This window comes from Dipteris shenzhenensis, chromosome 14 (assembly GCF_047967505.1).
Source record: "Dipteris shenzhenensis isolate YYH24624 ecotype China chromosome 14, Dip_SZ_1.0, whole genome shotgun sequence".
In the NCBI taxonomy this organism is placed as follows: Eukaryota; Viridiplantae; Streptophyta; class Polypodiopsida; order Gleicheniales; family Dipteridaceae; genus Dipteris; species Dipteris shenzhenensis.
In genome coordinates this window covers 32,016,302-32,033,887 of record NC_141609.1, presented here as the reverse complement: position 1 = coordinate 32,033,887, position 17,586 = coordinate 32,016,302, and the positions used below count along the sequence as shown (strand labels likewise).

At 40.2% G+C, this 17,586-nt stretch overlaps 1 protein-coding gene across 1 annotated transcript; it reads left to right on the top strand.

Moving 5' to 3' along the window:
* Positions 1-4,683: 4,683 nt before the first annotated feature.
* On the top strand, positions 4,684-5,557 carry LOC147894484 (uncharacterized). The gene is made up of 2 exons (XM_087384574.1): positions 4,684-5,239; positions 5,343-5,557. The coding sequence occupies exons 1-2, from the start codon at positions 4,711-4,713 to the stop codon at positions 5,345-5,347; spliced, it is 534 nt and encodes a 177-aa protein (XP_087240700.1). The 5' UTR covers positions 4,684-4,710; the 3' UTR covers positions 5,348-5,557.
* Positions 5,558-17,586: the final 12,029 nt, after the last annotated feature.

Here is a 17,586-nt window from a genome sequence, read left to right as displayed (position 1 = left end):
ATCAGAAGCTGAGAAGAATAGGACCCAGAGAATGGATCCTTAACTGCTGATGAGAAGATTCAGCACTCATAGAAGTTGAAATTTCATAGCTATACGAGTAAGGGAAGTGCTCCATCCCCTTGATTTTACACTAGTCCTATGCAAAGGATTAGTTATACTACTCGAAAGAAGATGGTCACCATGTACGAGCCTACAGCAATGAACAAAGGTCCAATAGTAAGGAACAAACATGATTCTGCTGGAAGGCTTGACACTTCAGAAAGTCTTGCAAGAGTCAATCAACATAGAGGCCATCAGGAACAGCTCTAACACCATGTTGAACTTACATGAAAACAATGTATCGAGATCCAATGTTGCATCATTGGCAAGACATACCTTCTCCACCACATCTCATTTGGAGCTAGTTGGAATATTGGGTGGCTACTAAAACTTGGGAAAGCTCGTTCCCAGGGCTTTCAAGAGAGCACGTTAGCATCATGATTGTTCCTAGCGTAGAGGATCACTGTTTGTAGAGCCTCATGCCCGAGGGATCCAAACACTCGTTGCATAAGAGAAAGCCTACCAATTCATTCTATCCTCTCTCCCACCAATTCTCTCTTCCTCCGAATGCTTAAGAAGCTCAGTTCTTTTGGGACTCAGGAAACGGCCACTCCCTCTACCAGCTTCATTGTGGCCTAGGATCTCAAGCGACCTGATCTGCTCAATTCTAGTCCAAGTCGGTTGGGAATTACGAAACCCCCCACAACAACTTCTGTAACTGTACCAATTGGATTGGCCTCTTTGTTTTTAGAAAGATCTTCACTTGCCCAAAAGTTCAATCCAACTCCAATTATCATGGGGCCTATTCCAGAGAGTGAGAGACTCGATGGTGGAATGGCTAAGAAAAATAAGGCCCTAGAGGCCACTAAATTTGAGCAACTATTGAAAGAAGATCACGACACACATGACATAGTGTCAGAGGCAACAACATGTGATCAAGCTTATGAACAAGTAGGAGGAGCCAGAATTGTAAATTTAAAACTGTTTCTTTAACTTTCATGTCTTCTGGGTCTTTTGCAGAAATTTAGGCTTCAGCAAGATCTGACTAAATCAGTTTCGTCTATTGTGTTTAGCTTGACCATCCTACAGAAATGTAAGCATCCGCTCATCAGATTAAAAAGCAATTGTGGAGAATAAAAAGCTCTTTGTCCAAGAGTCAAATGGTTGAGCTTATGATTGAATGCGTGCAAGAGGATCCATAACAATTTAATCTTAGGATTGCTTCCCAGAGCTTTCCCAACTCACCAAGCTGCACTTCCTGTAATTCTGCATGGTTCTAAGATACTTTCATATAAATTTTTAACTACCACTTACATTCAAGGGTAAATATATCTTCTTAAAGGGAGCTTAAAGGCTAGTGTATAATTTGAGAGAAGTGAGAACCATCTTTTAATTCATGGAAGGTAGCTCTTATGAATCTAACCAATGTTGGAAGTTAATCCCACCTCTGGCACTCCAAAGTAGTTCTTGAATGAGAACATTCTCAGGGATGTGAGTAGTTATAGGATCGGTTTATTCTTTTGAGAAATGGAACTTGCTCTAAGGCCTTTTGAAGTTTGACCTAGGCCAATCTCTATAGTACATTCGGAACATTCGCGCTAAATACAAAGTGCCACAAAGCAGTACCAGAGAAGTCAACTTGGATACAAATTACAATGGCTCCCTTCAAAAAAATATTCTCGATGAGAATACTTGAAGGTAAAGTTTTTCGATTAGACAGTACTGAAGGAGCAAGAAAAGATGCTACACCATGTGGTCACTATTGATTTTGTGGCCATCAAGGCCCATCACCATCATATCATGGATTACGTTCCTATCCTGAAATATGCCACAAGATCAAGTGTTAGCAACTCCAAAAGTCAACAATAAATTGTCCCTAAAAGGGTTTCTTCTAGCAAGGCCATTTTTTAGTTTAATAGGAAACATATAGTCCAAGTTTTGGCTTTGAATCCAATGATCCACATACAAACTTAAATCTAAAGTATTGATAAAAGCTAAGTTTTGCAAGTCCTTTGCCAAATTTGAATTTTAGCACTCTCATATGCTTTGCTCGTTTTCTATTTGTGGACGCAAGCTAACATGGAAGTCGTTATACAACCGATATGCAAAAATACGATTATAATTTATGGCTATTGACATCCAAGTAATATGCCAGTATCTTATCTATTCATGAGACTTATTCACGGCGCTTATATTCTTGGCGTTTATATTCTCGATGCACAGGAAAGGGCTCGTTCCCTCGGATTATAACTTTTTGGGAAAGGAAACGCGCTGCCTCCCTGCCCACACTTTGTGTGGTTATAATAATTATATAATATATATTATCAAACAAATATTTTCAATTGCTCATCCATTCAAAAGTGCTTGTTTTTAATCCGAATTCTTACAACATTCATCTCTTTTGATGCATGTTCTCGATGCGAGGGAGCAAGGAAAGCCAAGCTGGATGCAAGATTGAAAGATATTAAAACCTTTATTCATATGATTGTAGTCCATGTGACAATATTGTATAGACTGTAATGAGAATAATTATGAGCTCGAGTGTCGCCTTATTCATGTATTTGTTGGGCTTCAACTCCTAAAATGCACAAATAATATAAACATCGTTGCACATCAATAATAAATCACCACCCTTGACATTTGCAAGGAGGAGCAGGTCCTAACAGACCATGTGCCTTGTCTCATGTTCACATTTTTACTCATTTTCTTTTTCCCTTTAAAAATTTGACAAAATGCTAGGATTAAGGCTCAATTTTTGAGTTAGTAGTTACATGCTCCATGATGGAAGGGCTGCCTGCCGCAATTCTAGTTAATATATTAGGTAATTGTGGAGGCAAACTATAGTGTTGCTATGCTTTCATCCATGCATCCTAGAATTGCATTCCATCCTAAATAGTCGATGTCATGCATAGGAAGGCATAGGAAGGATTAAAAATTGTCCATTCTTGTCAATCACTTTTGGCCCTATAAGACATTCTTCAACTTAATTTAGCCCTAGAACTACTCTTGTACCCTATTATCCATCCTAAATACTTGATGATATGAAGGATTAAGTTGTCTATTCTTGTCAATCACTTTTGGTCCTATAAGACATTCTCCAACTTAATTTATCCCTAGAACTACTCTTGTACTCTATTATCCATGAAATTTACTCCTCTTGAGGATCCTCTTGAGGAGGCAATAGCCAATTATAAAGACAAAATTACAAGCCACTTTTACATAATTGGTTGGCACCACGTTTTTAGCAATGGAACCAACCTATCAAGGTTGTGCACAATTAGCCATGGAGTAAGAGAAGTATGTCCTATAAATCCTAAGTAAAAGTACACCAATTGTTTTATACATTTCATGATCTTAAACTTTGACAATCTCTTTCAATCATAAAAGACACTTCTTAAGTGTTTGATATCCACATGTAACAATTAGGTCATGAAAACCAAATAAAATATCATAACATAGCTCACATAAACTAAACTCATCATAATCAACTATTGTCATATTCATTGCTATCTTTTTTAGCACAACTTAATGGTACACATGACTCGAGGGTCCTGTACCCACACCACATTTAGACAAGATAGCATAAGTGCGTGTTGGCATTGCCTCCTAGTAAAGCAAATGCTTTTGGATGCAAGAGAGAAAGCAAATGAACTAAGTGCTTTTGGATGCAAAAGAGAAAGTAAATGATCTTTTAAAGGGTGTTGGGCTATTAAAAGGTAATTTTTCTCCATAAATGGCAATTTGAAACACAACTTAATTATTATTATTTAAATATTACTAGTGGAAATTCGACTACCTCTAAGGCTGCACCCTTGGTGAAGCAAAAAAGCAAGATCTAACACATTAGGTCAGATTGGTGGCGGTATTTCATGTCTGGCCATGGACACTTGTCAAGGCTCAATGTCCAGCATCCCAACGAGTGCACGAGAGGTGTGTTGGGGGACTTGGACCAATTTAAAAAATGTCGCGCGTGACAAAAGCGCCTAGTTGGAACCGTGGATCGCGCCAGACCACCTCACAATTGGTAACCATCTTGTCACCTAGTTGGAACCTGTATGGAGCCAAACGACCTCACAATCATCTCACAATGGGTAACCAATTAAATATTGTTCATAGTCAATTGGAACGCCTTGGTGGGAGGACGTGTGTGAAGCCACGCTAAAGGCACAAAAGATCATCCATGGTCAATTGGAACGCCTTGGTGGGAGGACGTGTGCGAAGACACCCTAAAGGCACAAAAGCAAAGCTGAGAAGCTTTCATGGTGCATGGAATAAGAACCTTTCGTGCTTTCATGGTGCATGTAGCTCTTCTTGTCGGAGGCAAAAGCACAGTCAGTCGTTCCTGGAAACATGGCCAAGAGAGCTTTCAGAGCCTTTAGACAGGTTCTCGACGCCAATCGAGATGAAATTCGGGAAACTAAGCATCGACGTCCAAGGTCCACACGAGTCTTCGACTGTGGAAAGAGGGCTTTGTCCGGAGCAGAGGTCCAAGACTCCTCTCCGGCAGAAAGAACGTTTCTCATGCTTGAAGCTGTTGACGAGGCCGCGCGAAATATTAACAAGCTCGAACAGAAGGTAGAGAAGCTTCAGGAAGACGTGGAGATTCTGAAAAACCGGAATAGTGTATTATATGATCAGCTTTTGTGTACTCGGGAGATTGTCATTGTAAGCATGCTGAAACGAACTGCCTACAACCTCAACACGCATCTCAACCAGGCCTTGGAAGAGATGGTGAACAGATTGCGCAACAAAAAGTCTAAAAACGAATTTTACAAGATGTTTGATGTCTGCCGGGACGAGGAGGTGCTGCGCTACAGAAGTCACAGTTATATTCGTCTTGTGAGGGCATTAATTTACACTGGATCGCAAACAAAAAGAAGAACCTACCTTGATGCATTGGAAAAAGCAAACGAAAGTTTCCTGGAAACATATCAACACGAAGGGATACAAACAGAGGAATGCACTTCGGACGACATCCTAAACGGCATCAGCGTTTACGTTAAGGTCAAGAGAATTCGGGATACGGACTGTCATCTCTTCCACACAGGCGAGCGGTATCAGCGAGTCGATGCTGACCTATTAAACGAAGTGTTGATAGATTTGAACAATGCAATTGAAAACAAGTGGTTTCTGCCTCGCTTTTCCGGGTGCGAGCCACTGGTAGGATTGGAAGTCCGTAAGCTACGTCTTGACCATGCAGGTAGTCTTTAAAGCGATCTGGATTTCAAGTGTTTTTCAACGTTCTTGCATGAATTTCACCGTATCAAGCGATCTGGAATATGCATTTCATCGTCTTTCTGCAGGGTAGCAGCTTTGGAGCGAGGAGCGAAAGGGCCTTAATCTGTGCTTTCATGGCCGAAATCCCCAATAAAGAAAGGCGTAGTCGATACTGTGCTTTGATGGCCATCGTCTGTTTCGTCTGTTTCTGCTTTGTTTTCCTTGAACGTTGATTCTGCTCCGTTTTTCGGGGTGCGAACTGGTAGCATTGCTGGTCAACTAATCTTTGGCAGCTGCTTTGATGTGTATTTCGTTTGTTTCTGCTTTCTTCTCCTCGAACATTGTAAGTCATTCAGTTGAGAACACATATGGTTAACTAATTTTTGGCCACTGTTTACCTGTCTCCTGGAATAATCGTCTATATTATACTTTTCGCTTTAATGATCGTCTATATTATACTTTTCGCTTTGCTGTTTCCTGTTAACAATTGCAACGTGTGTTTATGAAAGGATCACTTGGATAATCCAGACACAGGTTTGAGACCGAGATGAGCATTGCACTCATTTTGCTTTTGATGTTCTTCGCTTGGACACAGGTTTGAGACCGAGATGAGCATTGCACTCACTTTGATTTTCTTCGCTTATCCGTGCCTTCTTTTTATTGTCTGGCTGAAACATCTTCGAGAGAACACCAGACAGAATACCAAACAAAAACATAGGCACATGGTTAGAGATATGTTCCTGTCGGCAGCCATGCAGCGTCTGCTTTGCTGAGATACTTTTGAAGTTTGCAGTTTCTTTGTGGTCTGGAAGAAACAACGCATAGCACATCGAAATTTTCAGCGCAGAAGGAAATATTTTTTAGCAAATGTATTTTCCTTCGTTGCATCATGCACGAAATCGGAGGTGGGAAGCAAGAACAAACACCTAAGAATGGGAACTGTAACAGGTAGAGGGTACGCAAGAATGATGAAGATTTGGTGTACAAGTTATGTGTTAGAAGTTCTTCTTGAAGGCTGTACCAGTACCAGATTAAGTGTGATGATATCCAAAAATACTTGATGCCTTGGGATCTTTGAAAAAAATATAGGATGCATTACCGAGTGTTTTTGTAGTACCTATAGTAAGTGTGCCACTAGTACCATCTCATTCCGGGGTTGTACTCCCCACACCATCTCTGGCTATAACTACGAGAACACCATCTCTAGCTGTAACTACAAGAACGTGAAGGAGTCGTCCTAGGACATGTTTGACTTCTATAGCTATTCTGACAAAGAAATCCAAAACAACTCGAGCTCCACATGTAGGCCATTTGTGTGCAGCTTATTTACAAAATGCAAGGATTTTGATAGTGATGAAGAGAATGCAAATGAAGAAGATGCAATTGTGAATTTTTATTTAAGTGTGGCAGACTTACATCCTCTTTGAAGAGGAGGGAGACATTTGGAAATTGTCATCTTAATTGTACCAGAACAGATATGGGAGTAAAACTGACAAGAGATATATGATGGCAAAGAACAAGTTCTTGGACAGATGCAAGTTTGAGCCCATTGATGGGCAACATTTTTGTGAAGTTTGTAGGATCACCCTTGATGAGGGATGAAAAGGAAACTTACCACAGGTGGAGTGGATGGAAAGATTTCAATGAGTCATTTGTTACATATTCCTATTTAAGAACAACTAGAGTATATTCTTGAATCATATTGGTTGAATTTGGTTCATTTTTTATGAAGAAAAGCTCAACCCTTTCTGAGACCTAACAAAGGCAAGGGAGATCCTCCAATGAGAGAGAGGCCAACATTACGTTGGAAATGCTTTTCTTTTTTCAAAAAAATAGACTTTATCTCTCTAGAGATGCTAGACACACTAACATTTTAAAGTTCCCTCTCTTGTTTTCTAGTGTGTCATAAATGCTACACCAAATCCTGAAATAAATAAACTGACATTTTAAAGTTCCTACTCGAGTGTTTTTGAATGTGTCATAAATGGCACACTCCTATCAGGCGCCTGTTTTAGTCATTCTGATTACTTTCAGAGGCCATTTAGTGATTCAAAAGTCATTTTGGGGGTTGGACACAAAGGTGATGCTGAAACCACCAAATTCTGAACCAAAATAGTAGAAAATCATTTGGGTCCTTGGACATAGCATTTATGACACACTAAAAAACACTCAAGAGGGAACTTCAAAATGTCAGTTTATCTATTTCATGATTTATATCTCCAATCCAATGCTCAACCTCATAAATGTATACTTCTCACTCTAGAACTTTTTAGTTTTGAGCTAAGAAAATGAAAATTTCTTTCTTACAAGGCCCCAAAATGAGCTCCACTTTTTCCTAATGGATGTGGCAAACTACAAATACTAAAGGGAAAGAGACCTACAGCTGAATACATGGCAAAGAGAAGTCGCTACTACTGATGCTTAAAGGGTGTAGTAAACGATATATAGGCGATATACAACCAAGTATCCAAGATCTAAAGACTGTCATTGCAAGATATAGGAAATATACTTGCATTGTGTTTCATGAGAAGTCAACCTTTCAATCATATAAAATAGGAAAGATATCCTATGAAGCACCAAAGCATATAGTAGATCAGAAGAAAGCAATAACAAAATAGATCTCGTCATTTGGTCTCTCTTTGGTGGAGACCATTAAGGAATGTTCCAGATGAAATACAAAGGACATATGCCAGCAGATCCTTAGTGGTGATTGCTTCTTTGGAAAGAAGAGCAAGCATAGCCACTTGGGTAAAGTGGTCACTCGAATGGTCAAAAGTGAAGTTGCACTCTCTCGACAAAACTATTTATACTAAGTTTGGATGATGAGTTGGCCGTGGTAAATCAGTTAATGTTGATAAGAAAAAAACATTTGGCCTTGGTCACTTGATTGACAAGATGTGGTCTAAAAATTGGTTGAGTTCAATGGATGCGGATGCCACACCAACAAAGGATCTAAGAAAAAAAATGCCAAAGGTTGTAGAGAAAGAGTATGTATAGATCAAGAAGATGATCTTGGAGCACACTGTGCTAGGTATAGTATAGCTAGTTCTTCTTTTAGCTTCTTCTATAATATCTTGTTATCAAAGGATGATACAAAATCTGCACGCATCAATGACATTGATATAGAATGCTTCATGGCAATAACCGCTGGTGCTTGGGAGAAGCATGTGTGTTTTTCATGGATGAGTTGTAGGATCTTGGAGTACCGGGGATAGTTGATCTTGTATAGTTTATCATACAAGGTCCTTTGGCAGACAAGAAAATATCATGTTGGTCCTCTTTATGACAAAAGCACAAAGGGATCCCTTGTATGCTAGTTTGGCAGTCGTAATTACTTTCAAAAGTATATCATGGTATTAGTTCATCACCATCCCATGAACATCCGAAAAGGCACAGCCACTCAAGTCTTGTAGCCTTTCTTGGTTTGTTTCTTAAAAAGGCATTTTGGTCCTCTAATTTAAATTCCTATAAAGGTTGTGGAGCTCATTTACTTTGAGTCAAAGAAGGTAGACTTGGATGCGGCAATGGCGGACTAACGAAAGCCAATGGAGCCCAACTTGACTAAGGAGATGCTAGGAAATATATTGAATGATGGATGGGTGGTAGCACTATACTGAATGGGTTTCGCTCTACTCGAAAATTTCTATGGAAGGGTGTAAATGTAAATGTCATTGATACCCCCCATCAAACCTAGTATTTTGACACGTATTACAGTCACACTATGTTCTTTGAAGGTAAAAGTGCCAAAGAAGAGAGAGAGAGAGAGAGAGAGAGAGAGAGAGGGAGGGAGAGGATAAAGCAGCTAGTGGCTCAGAGACTGATGACTCTAAGAAGTATTCCATCACATCACAAGAAAAGGGAAGCCTATAAAAGTGGAAAAATAAGAGAAATTTAAACCTAGTAAGCCACCCAACGTCCCATTTAAAGGACAGGGAAGTGAAGAAGGTGGGGCAAGCAATGAGCCAGAAACTCAAAGCTTGAAGATTGATGTAAAGCATACTCCAGAGGAACTCTGTAATTAGGACCCTAATCCTCTAGAGTAGCCAGTATACCACCCTACTAGTCAGACCTTGGTGTTAGTCAAGATCCATTGAAGAGCTTGGTACCCAGGAATGTGGTAGTCAAGAGCTTTGAACTTCAATTTAAAAGAATATTGGAATAAAGCAATCTATTTTGGCCCTCATTAATATGTATGATCAAGTACTTTGTTTTTCATTTGTTTTGATGTCTTTACTCTTATTAGTGTGTATAGTAATTGTTTAAATTTAATTGATTTTATACTTAAGGGTGTATTTTAACACCAAGAACGTGTATATGTGCACCACTTTTCTAAGAGGATTGGTCATCTATTGATGTTCTTAAGAAATGATAGAAACTACAATTGATGTTCATGGAAATTTTTTGACTTGTATCATTATTGGTTAATCTTAATAATTATTTATTTAATCTTAAAAAAACATATCAAATATTTGGTTAATCTTTAAAACTCGGATTAGTACACTATTCATCATTAGCACAATATTCATCATAGGAAGTATTTTCATAATCTCAGCAACAAGTATTTAGTTTTCTCACTAAACTTTGGTTTTAAAAGTTATATTTAAAAGCTTCATTAGTAGTGTATTCGTAAATTTTGGACTTTTCCTTAGTCCAATTTTAAAATTGGACCTTACACAAGTCCAAATATTTTGAATAGTGTGTTTATAACAAAAAGAAATGTCTAAAGGGCCATCAATAAAGCTAGAGCATGGAAACATTGGAAAAACTAAGTATAATCCTAGTTATTACGCACCACTCAAACACATCTCAAATTACAAGAGAAAAATGATGGGGCAAGTAAGTAACACTCTAGAGATAGAAGCATAAAAATAAAGCTTACAACCCAAGGGAAGTAGGGAGACCTCTGTGGAGAGAAATTAACAGACTGCTGGTGTTTTTGTTAGCTTCATATTAGAGGGGGGACAAACCAGGGGGGCAGAGACTGGCCGCACAAGGCCATCACAGGGTCCACCATGTGGATGATTAGCCACAAGACGAGACCAACCTTGACAATGGAACCCCACCAAGTCAAGAAAAGCCTTGGCCATGTGTTGACAGCCCTTCCAAGTGATCTTGCCGATGATGAATACCATACCAAGAAACACACCATCATCCTTCCCCTGCAAATTCACTAATAGCCTCGTCACATTGCTCCATGCAAATCTTTGTAGACTCTTTCTTTGCAACAATATTCATAGCAACTTTCTTCATATCAGTGTCAATTTAATATAACATCAGTCATGCCCGAGGGCATAAGAGGCATTGGGCATGTGGTGGAAGCAAGTGACAGCTTGCTCTAATAATAAATGTGACAAAATGGAAGCAAGAAGGAAGCTAAAGGAGGAGGAAGGAAGCTAAATGCGTTAAAAGTAAATTTCAAAATAAAATATTTTTAAACTAACTACATGAATATTTCTTTATTTGCTTAGCAATGTTGTTTTAAAAAGAATTTAGATTTAATTATAGAGTTGGTTTAAAATTAAGCTTAACATCCATCGTTAAAGTTGCCCTCGCCATTGCTTGGATACCCAGATCGCTACCCTCACCTCGTACCATCGCTGCCACCGATGGCCATTGGAGAGAGAGAGAGAGAGAGAGAGAGAGAGAGAGAGAGAGAGAGAGAGAGAGAGAGGGGGGGGGGCGGGGGGGGAGGGAGGGGGAGAGGGAGGGGGAGAGGGAGAGAGAGAGAGAGAGAGAGAGAGAGAGAGAGAGAGAGAGAGAGAGAGAGAGAGAGAGAGAGAGAGGGAGCAGCCAAGGGATGGGAGAGGGGAGGGGAGGGGAGGAGGTGGTGATAGAGAGGAGGAGGGGGAGAGAGAGAGAAGGGATTACCTATGAGGAGGAGGAGGAGGATGCAAGTGAAGGAGAAGGAGGAGGATTTGAAAATTAGGAGAATGAGATTGAGAGAATGAGGAGGGAGTATGTCCCCCCATACATTGAAAAATGGGAAATTCCTTTTAATTAGTTGTGGAGAAGAGAACAGGGGTGAAAAGGAAGAGGGAAAGGGCATGATTACACTAAGGGATAAAGGGGGGAGGGAGGAGGGAGGAGTCTCAATTAAGAGGGACCACTTAAGACGGGGGCAAGATGGCACCTGCTAAAAGGAGAGGGGAAATAGGGACCATTTGAAGGGGGCCTTAAAGAAGAAGGCGTGTCCTAAAGGGGGAGGGGGAAGAGGGACCATTTATAATATTTTAGTTAGCACTAGGTATCACTCTATAGCTTAGTGGTAGGGCTCACACGCGAAAGATAACACCGTGGGTTCGAATCCCACCCTCTTGAATAATGTGCACTACTCTTAGACATAGCTTAAAATAAATTAATTAACCCAAATAGATAAATTAATCCATGGACAAACATAAGTTAATTAGCCTCCATGGTCCAAAACAAATAGGAATAAAATAAAGTTGAGCGAGTATGTCCCCTCATACATTGGTTAACTATAAGTGGCGTAACCTTCACTCCCTCCTTCATTCCACACCTCATTCTTCAATCCTCTTGGTTCTTTCTTCATCTTAGGCTGTTGCATGAATTGGCAAAATTTTTGAAATGATGCAACAGGTGAATTGTTTTCCAACCTATTGAATATGCAACAACTTCTAGCCTATTAAGATTTTATTTTATTTTTATCAAAGATGTCAATTCTCTCCCAACCTATTGTATATGCAACAACTTCAAGAAGATTGCTTTGGTTTTCATTTTTGAAACGTTTCAAGATTTCTCAAGAAACTCTCCCAGCTTATTGCGTACACAATAGGTTCAAGGAGGTTACTTTTGTTTGCACTTTTTGAAACTTTTCAAGCTTTCTCAAAAAAATCTCCCAACCTATGCATACACAACAACTTCAAGAAGCTTGCTTTTGTTTGCACTTTTTGAAACTTTTTAAGATTCTGCAACATCAAATCTCTCTCAAACTATTCCATACCCAAGTGCTTTGCTTAGCGCTTTATTAATATAATATATGTGTTAAGCTCCATCAGACATCTGGATCCATTATTTATGTATTTTATAAATGTTTAGTGTTAGCACCAGACATTTTTGAGGCGCAGAGTTCCCCAACTCCATGAAAGGCTCTGATGTCTTTCATGTCCCATTTAGTCAATAAAAACCCATTTCTACTCTCCCTTGTTTGTGGGATTACCTACAAAACGTGTGGTAGAGGTGAGATAGGGGAGGCGTTGATCTCCATCCCATGCTCTTCATGCCTCCATGTAGGCCCTTCATGTACAATTCATCTCCTAACATTTCCCTTAATTCTCTGGTATATCTCATTTCCTTTGAGGTCATGTTGCCCAATTAAATGCCATACTTTGCATACTGTTTGCATATTGGCTAATTCCGATGGTGGTTTTTTTGTCCATATTAATTAGTGTCTGTTCAAATCTCCTCCTAGATAGAGGCACCCTCATAACAAGGGTTTTGCAGTGATTATCATGGTTCTTCTATTATCTCATATTTTCTCATATCCATAATGCCACATAGGGTCGTCTCACCCCCCTTTTTAATCTCAGTTACTCTATGGTGTCTCATCATAGTGCCACATGTCTATATAATATTTGTATTCCCCATAGATTTTGTTCCTTATGGGGGTGTCATGTATCAATTACTTACATCCCTCTTTATATGTAATATTTCTACCCATTCAAAATTTATCCCAACACAATTGAAAGTGGGGACCCGGGGACCCCTAATGTTGCTCATACACACCTCCATTTTTCCAACATTTATTTCAATTATTGTTGATATCCTCAAGCTGCATGTGGGCTGACCACCCACATTTTCCAATGCAATCAGTAATGAGGTGGAAGGAGTTTCATTTTCTAATGCAATCAATGGACCCTTCTTCTCAAAGCCAATGGGCATGTAGCCACTTCCTTCTCCATCCCCAAGTACCAAACTTTCACCCTCTCCATTAAACGCCATCCAGGCGTATTTAGTACTCAGCTTGTAATACAAAAGTGATAAGAGTACATGCCCTTAATTGTAGAGATGGGCCACTTAGTCCTCCTCATGCCATTGCAAAAGACCTCCACAAGAGTCTAATAAACCACTCCCAAAATCGTGCTTGCAAATCTTTCTTGTAAACATATAGAGGTCCATAGCATGATGGTCCACCAACCCAATAATGAAGCCTTCACCATTACCTAGTTGTCCACTACCTACTAGTGCACTCTATGAATCAATTTACTCGTAAATTCAAGTCCAAAATGCTTGTATAACATCATCATATCTCCACAATATCAAGGATCATAATGCATTTCTTAGAGAATTATCATAAATAATCCAAGACCAAATGAGTCCTATACATCCCTATGCCATCCATTAAATAATTGTCATGGCCTTAATTTTAGCCCTCTAGTAAAAACATTACCAAGTAGATCCAACCTATTACGGGTAAGAGATGTCGAATCCAGTAAACTTAGACAGACATTTACTGCCTCATCGAGTCATCAATGTGTCTGCAAAATTAGGTGTATATAAACACATCAGAGAACGTAAATTAAAATATGTCAGTGCTCATTTGAGTTATACCCCCAGAAGGCAGGGGTTTCAAAGGGACTTGCCTCCAATGGAAATCTTTCTATAACCTTGGGGGGATAGTTCACTATAATGCTTAGACCAACTATGTCCCAAGGAAAATCATTGCGGAAGGAAGGGTACACGGTCTTGCCCCTCTTCTCAAACATAGAAAATTACAGTATAAGTGGGGGAATTTCTTCTCTATGAATGTACCACAAGGTGCAAGAAAATAATTCATAATCATCGCCACATTCTCTCACCTAGTTTCCATCATCCATATGGGGTATACCCAATAATCTCCTTAGTAAGCCCCTCATTCCATAGGATACAGGGAAGGCCCTTCATAATCAAAAGTGTCTCAAACTATATGCACACCCAATGATCACAAGGATCCCCAAGGCTCTGTATGTGTGTGTGTGTGTGTGTGTGTGTGTGTGTGTGTGTGTGTGTGTGTGTGTGTGTGTGTGTGTGTGTGTGTGTGTGTGTGTGTGTGTGTGTGTGTGTGTGTGTGTGTGTGTGTGTGTGTGTGTGTGTGTGTGTGTGTGTGTGTGTGCATGCGTACGTGTGTGTGTGCATGTGTGTGTGTACGTGTCTGTGTGTGTGTAGATTAAAAAGTCTCATCAATAATTGAGCCATACAATTAATTCCATCAATTGGATAAGAAGTAAAACGAGCGAAACATATAAGAAAAAAATGTTTGAGACATCCCAGTTGAAAAATGCAACAGATAGAGTTTGCAAAAATTTCAACCAAAATTACGAATTTTTAATAATATTGAGTTTAACAAACATAATATTGAAAAAAGATGTCGAATCCTCAAGTAGTCCAAGTTTTGAGGTTGGGGTCCACTTACCTACCACCATCGAAACAAACTAGGTGTTAGAATATCATAGTTATGTTTGGGTAGACAGGTAATGCATGTTTTCCCCATCTTGTTATCGCTTTACCTAGGAATAAAGACAACCATATGGATTCTTAGATAATTAAAAAAAGTTTAACTCGCAAGTGAAGTAAGGAGTGGATGAGTGCATGGGTTGAGAAGGCATTAGAGGAGGCATGGGATTAGTGGGCTTGCTTTGTGGGGTGGTTAAAAAGGGGAGATTTCATGGGGGGTACATAAAAGAATAATTCATAGTTGGGGAAGTATACATGTGTGTGTGTGTGTGTGTGGCCCACCCCCAACCTAGAGGGTAAGACCACATGGTGGGGAGTAAGCCCACCATATGGAACTTACTGCCCACAAAGCCCACAAAGCCATTCCTGCTGAGTCCTTCTCTTTCGTTTCATTAGGCTCACTTCACTCACTGACCTAGCATCTCATTTGCTACCCAATTGCTCCAAACACGTTCACCAGTTTCTCCATCCTCATCCTCAATTCACCGATGGCTCTAGACCCAATTGCCCTCCTGAACTCATGCGTCCTTGAGCATCTCGAAGGCCAAGCCAAGTATGGCCTTTGGAAATGGAAAATCAAGATGGTTCATTGAAGAAAATAATCTCTGGAGCATTGTCTCTGGAGTAGAGACGGACCCTAAAGGCCTTCTTACTAAAAATGCAAGTGTGTCGACCACTCCTGTTGAATCACAAATAGCAGATGCACCCAGCAACCCAATTGAGGTATGAGGTGGCACCGTGGCAAGAGCCCTAGCTCAATCTACACCCACAGTCACGGCTACGACTTCTACAATAGTCATCCTATGCACGAATGCAAGCCTGGCATTCCACACTAGGGAAAGACAAGCAAAGCTCATTATTTGTCTCACCCTGGGCAATTTGCTAGCTAGCCAAGTTCAAGATTTTTTCCCATCAAACCATTGTCTTGAATATTTATTCATGAGACTATTCTAGCATTTTATACTATTTTTGGACTATATCTAGAGCTTGAGACATTCTCATTCGTGATCACTAGAAAGCACTTTGATTTTTTCCCCAAACAATACCAATCATGATCAATATATTTCTCAATGACCTTGGGAGCCTAGGACTTTGTTAAGATTTCTTGCAAATGAATCAGAAAAATAAATAGTGTGCAAGATGAAGAATGAAGCATACAAGGGTTGTCAGCATGACAAAGCCCTAGTATGGCCACCCAACTAGGATTACACCACACACACACAAACTTAACCCACTAGCTAGGGTTAGGGGTGCATGCATGTGTGTGTGTGTGTGTGTGTGTGTGTGTGTGTCTGTGTGTCTGTGTGGTGTGAGGTGTGTGTGTGAGAGAGAGAGCTGCAGCCCTTGCTCCAGCCTTCCCATCAGCCCCCTAGCCCCCCCAAACCAGCCCATTTGCATCAGCTACCTGCTATGCCACATCAGAGCTCAAAAAACAACGTTTTGGAGCATTAACTACCTATTGTACAGCCTGCCATAGTTCTGTATAGTTTTCGTATAGGTGTACGGACGTGTACGGCCTGTCCCGCCCTGCTCAGGGTGCTCTACCAGCAGTTGATTCCTTGCTCTTGGGTCATTTTTATGCAGGGTTTTGCTCATGGACTGCATCAATACACTGGTTCTGAGGGCTCTCTGCTCCCCTTTCTCTCCTCTTGGGTTTCTGGGTCTAGTGTACTCTTTCCATCGCTAGAATCTCCCCTCTTTTTCTAAAAAATAGTTCATCTGGGAAATTTTACTGGTTTTTTTCTCCTTTTCTTCTACAAAACTTGTCTTTTCTTTTCTCTAAATCCCTTCATCTCTCTTTCCCCTTCTTCTCCTTGCAAAAGTTAGTAGAAGAGGAGATGGGGGAGGTATCAACTCTAGACGTGCAAGAACTAGTTTTTCCTCTATTATCACATTACAGGTACCTCCTTTTTGGGTTCCATCATCTTCCGAAGACATGGCTGAATACTCTTATGAAAAAACTTTTCAAAAGGATCAATCAATTCAATGCAAAAAGCAAAAGTAGGCTGAGGGTCAGCATGACCCAATGCATGATTCTGTTGAAGCGCAACTGGTTTATGATGTCATGCATGAAGGATTTGCAGACACAAGGAAAGAGTGGAAAGACTCTGTTCCCTCGGTTGGTCTCATGGTTGAAGTGGATGAAATTGTGGATCTAGTTAGAGAATATGCCAAAAATGCAGTTATTTTATTTTTCCCAGGTTGGATGCCACCTGCTGCAGAGGTAGGCAACTGGTTGACCCGCACATTGGCTGGCTCATTTGTTCAAAAGGTACACTATGCAACCAGAGGTTTTTTTAAGGTCATTATGGTAGATGAGATTCACAGGCAAATGCTTTTGGAACATTCGTCCCTCTTTTTTGGGTAGCAAATGGTGCACGTTTTGCCATGGTCTCCCACAAGGGATTTTCAGGCTTTGATCTTGACACCGATGTCCGGTCCGGGTTGAATTTGTAGACTTCCCGCAATGCATGGCTTCACTCTTGCCTAAAATTGTAGCGACTTTAGGCAAAGTGGTTTGCCCACCATGGCCTAATGGCAACTCAAATCGATTTTGCATTCTCTAGGATATTGATAATCCCACACCAGAGTCTTATTCAATCACGGTGAACAATGTTGACATGGGAAGTGCTTTTATAAATTGAAATGGGGATTATTTGCAGGGGCTTGCTTTGACTGTAAAAAATTTGGGCACATGGCTTCGTAGTGTCCAATGAGTCAGCATAAAATGCCTCTTGCCACTTTGCCTATTCAGATGCCAACTAAGGATGCTCCTACCTCTATTGGGAATAAAAATAGAGGTAATAGACAGTTTTTTGTGAATCAAGATAAAGGAAAAGCTCCAGTGGTTTCAAATGGGACTTCTTCTTCCCCTTCACT

What these genes read in the sequence shown, in the direction of transcription:
- LOC147894484 (XM_087384574.1), top strand. Translation starts at nt 4,711, where the DNA reads ATGCTGAAACGAACTGCCTACAACCTCAACACGCATCTCAACCAGGCC.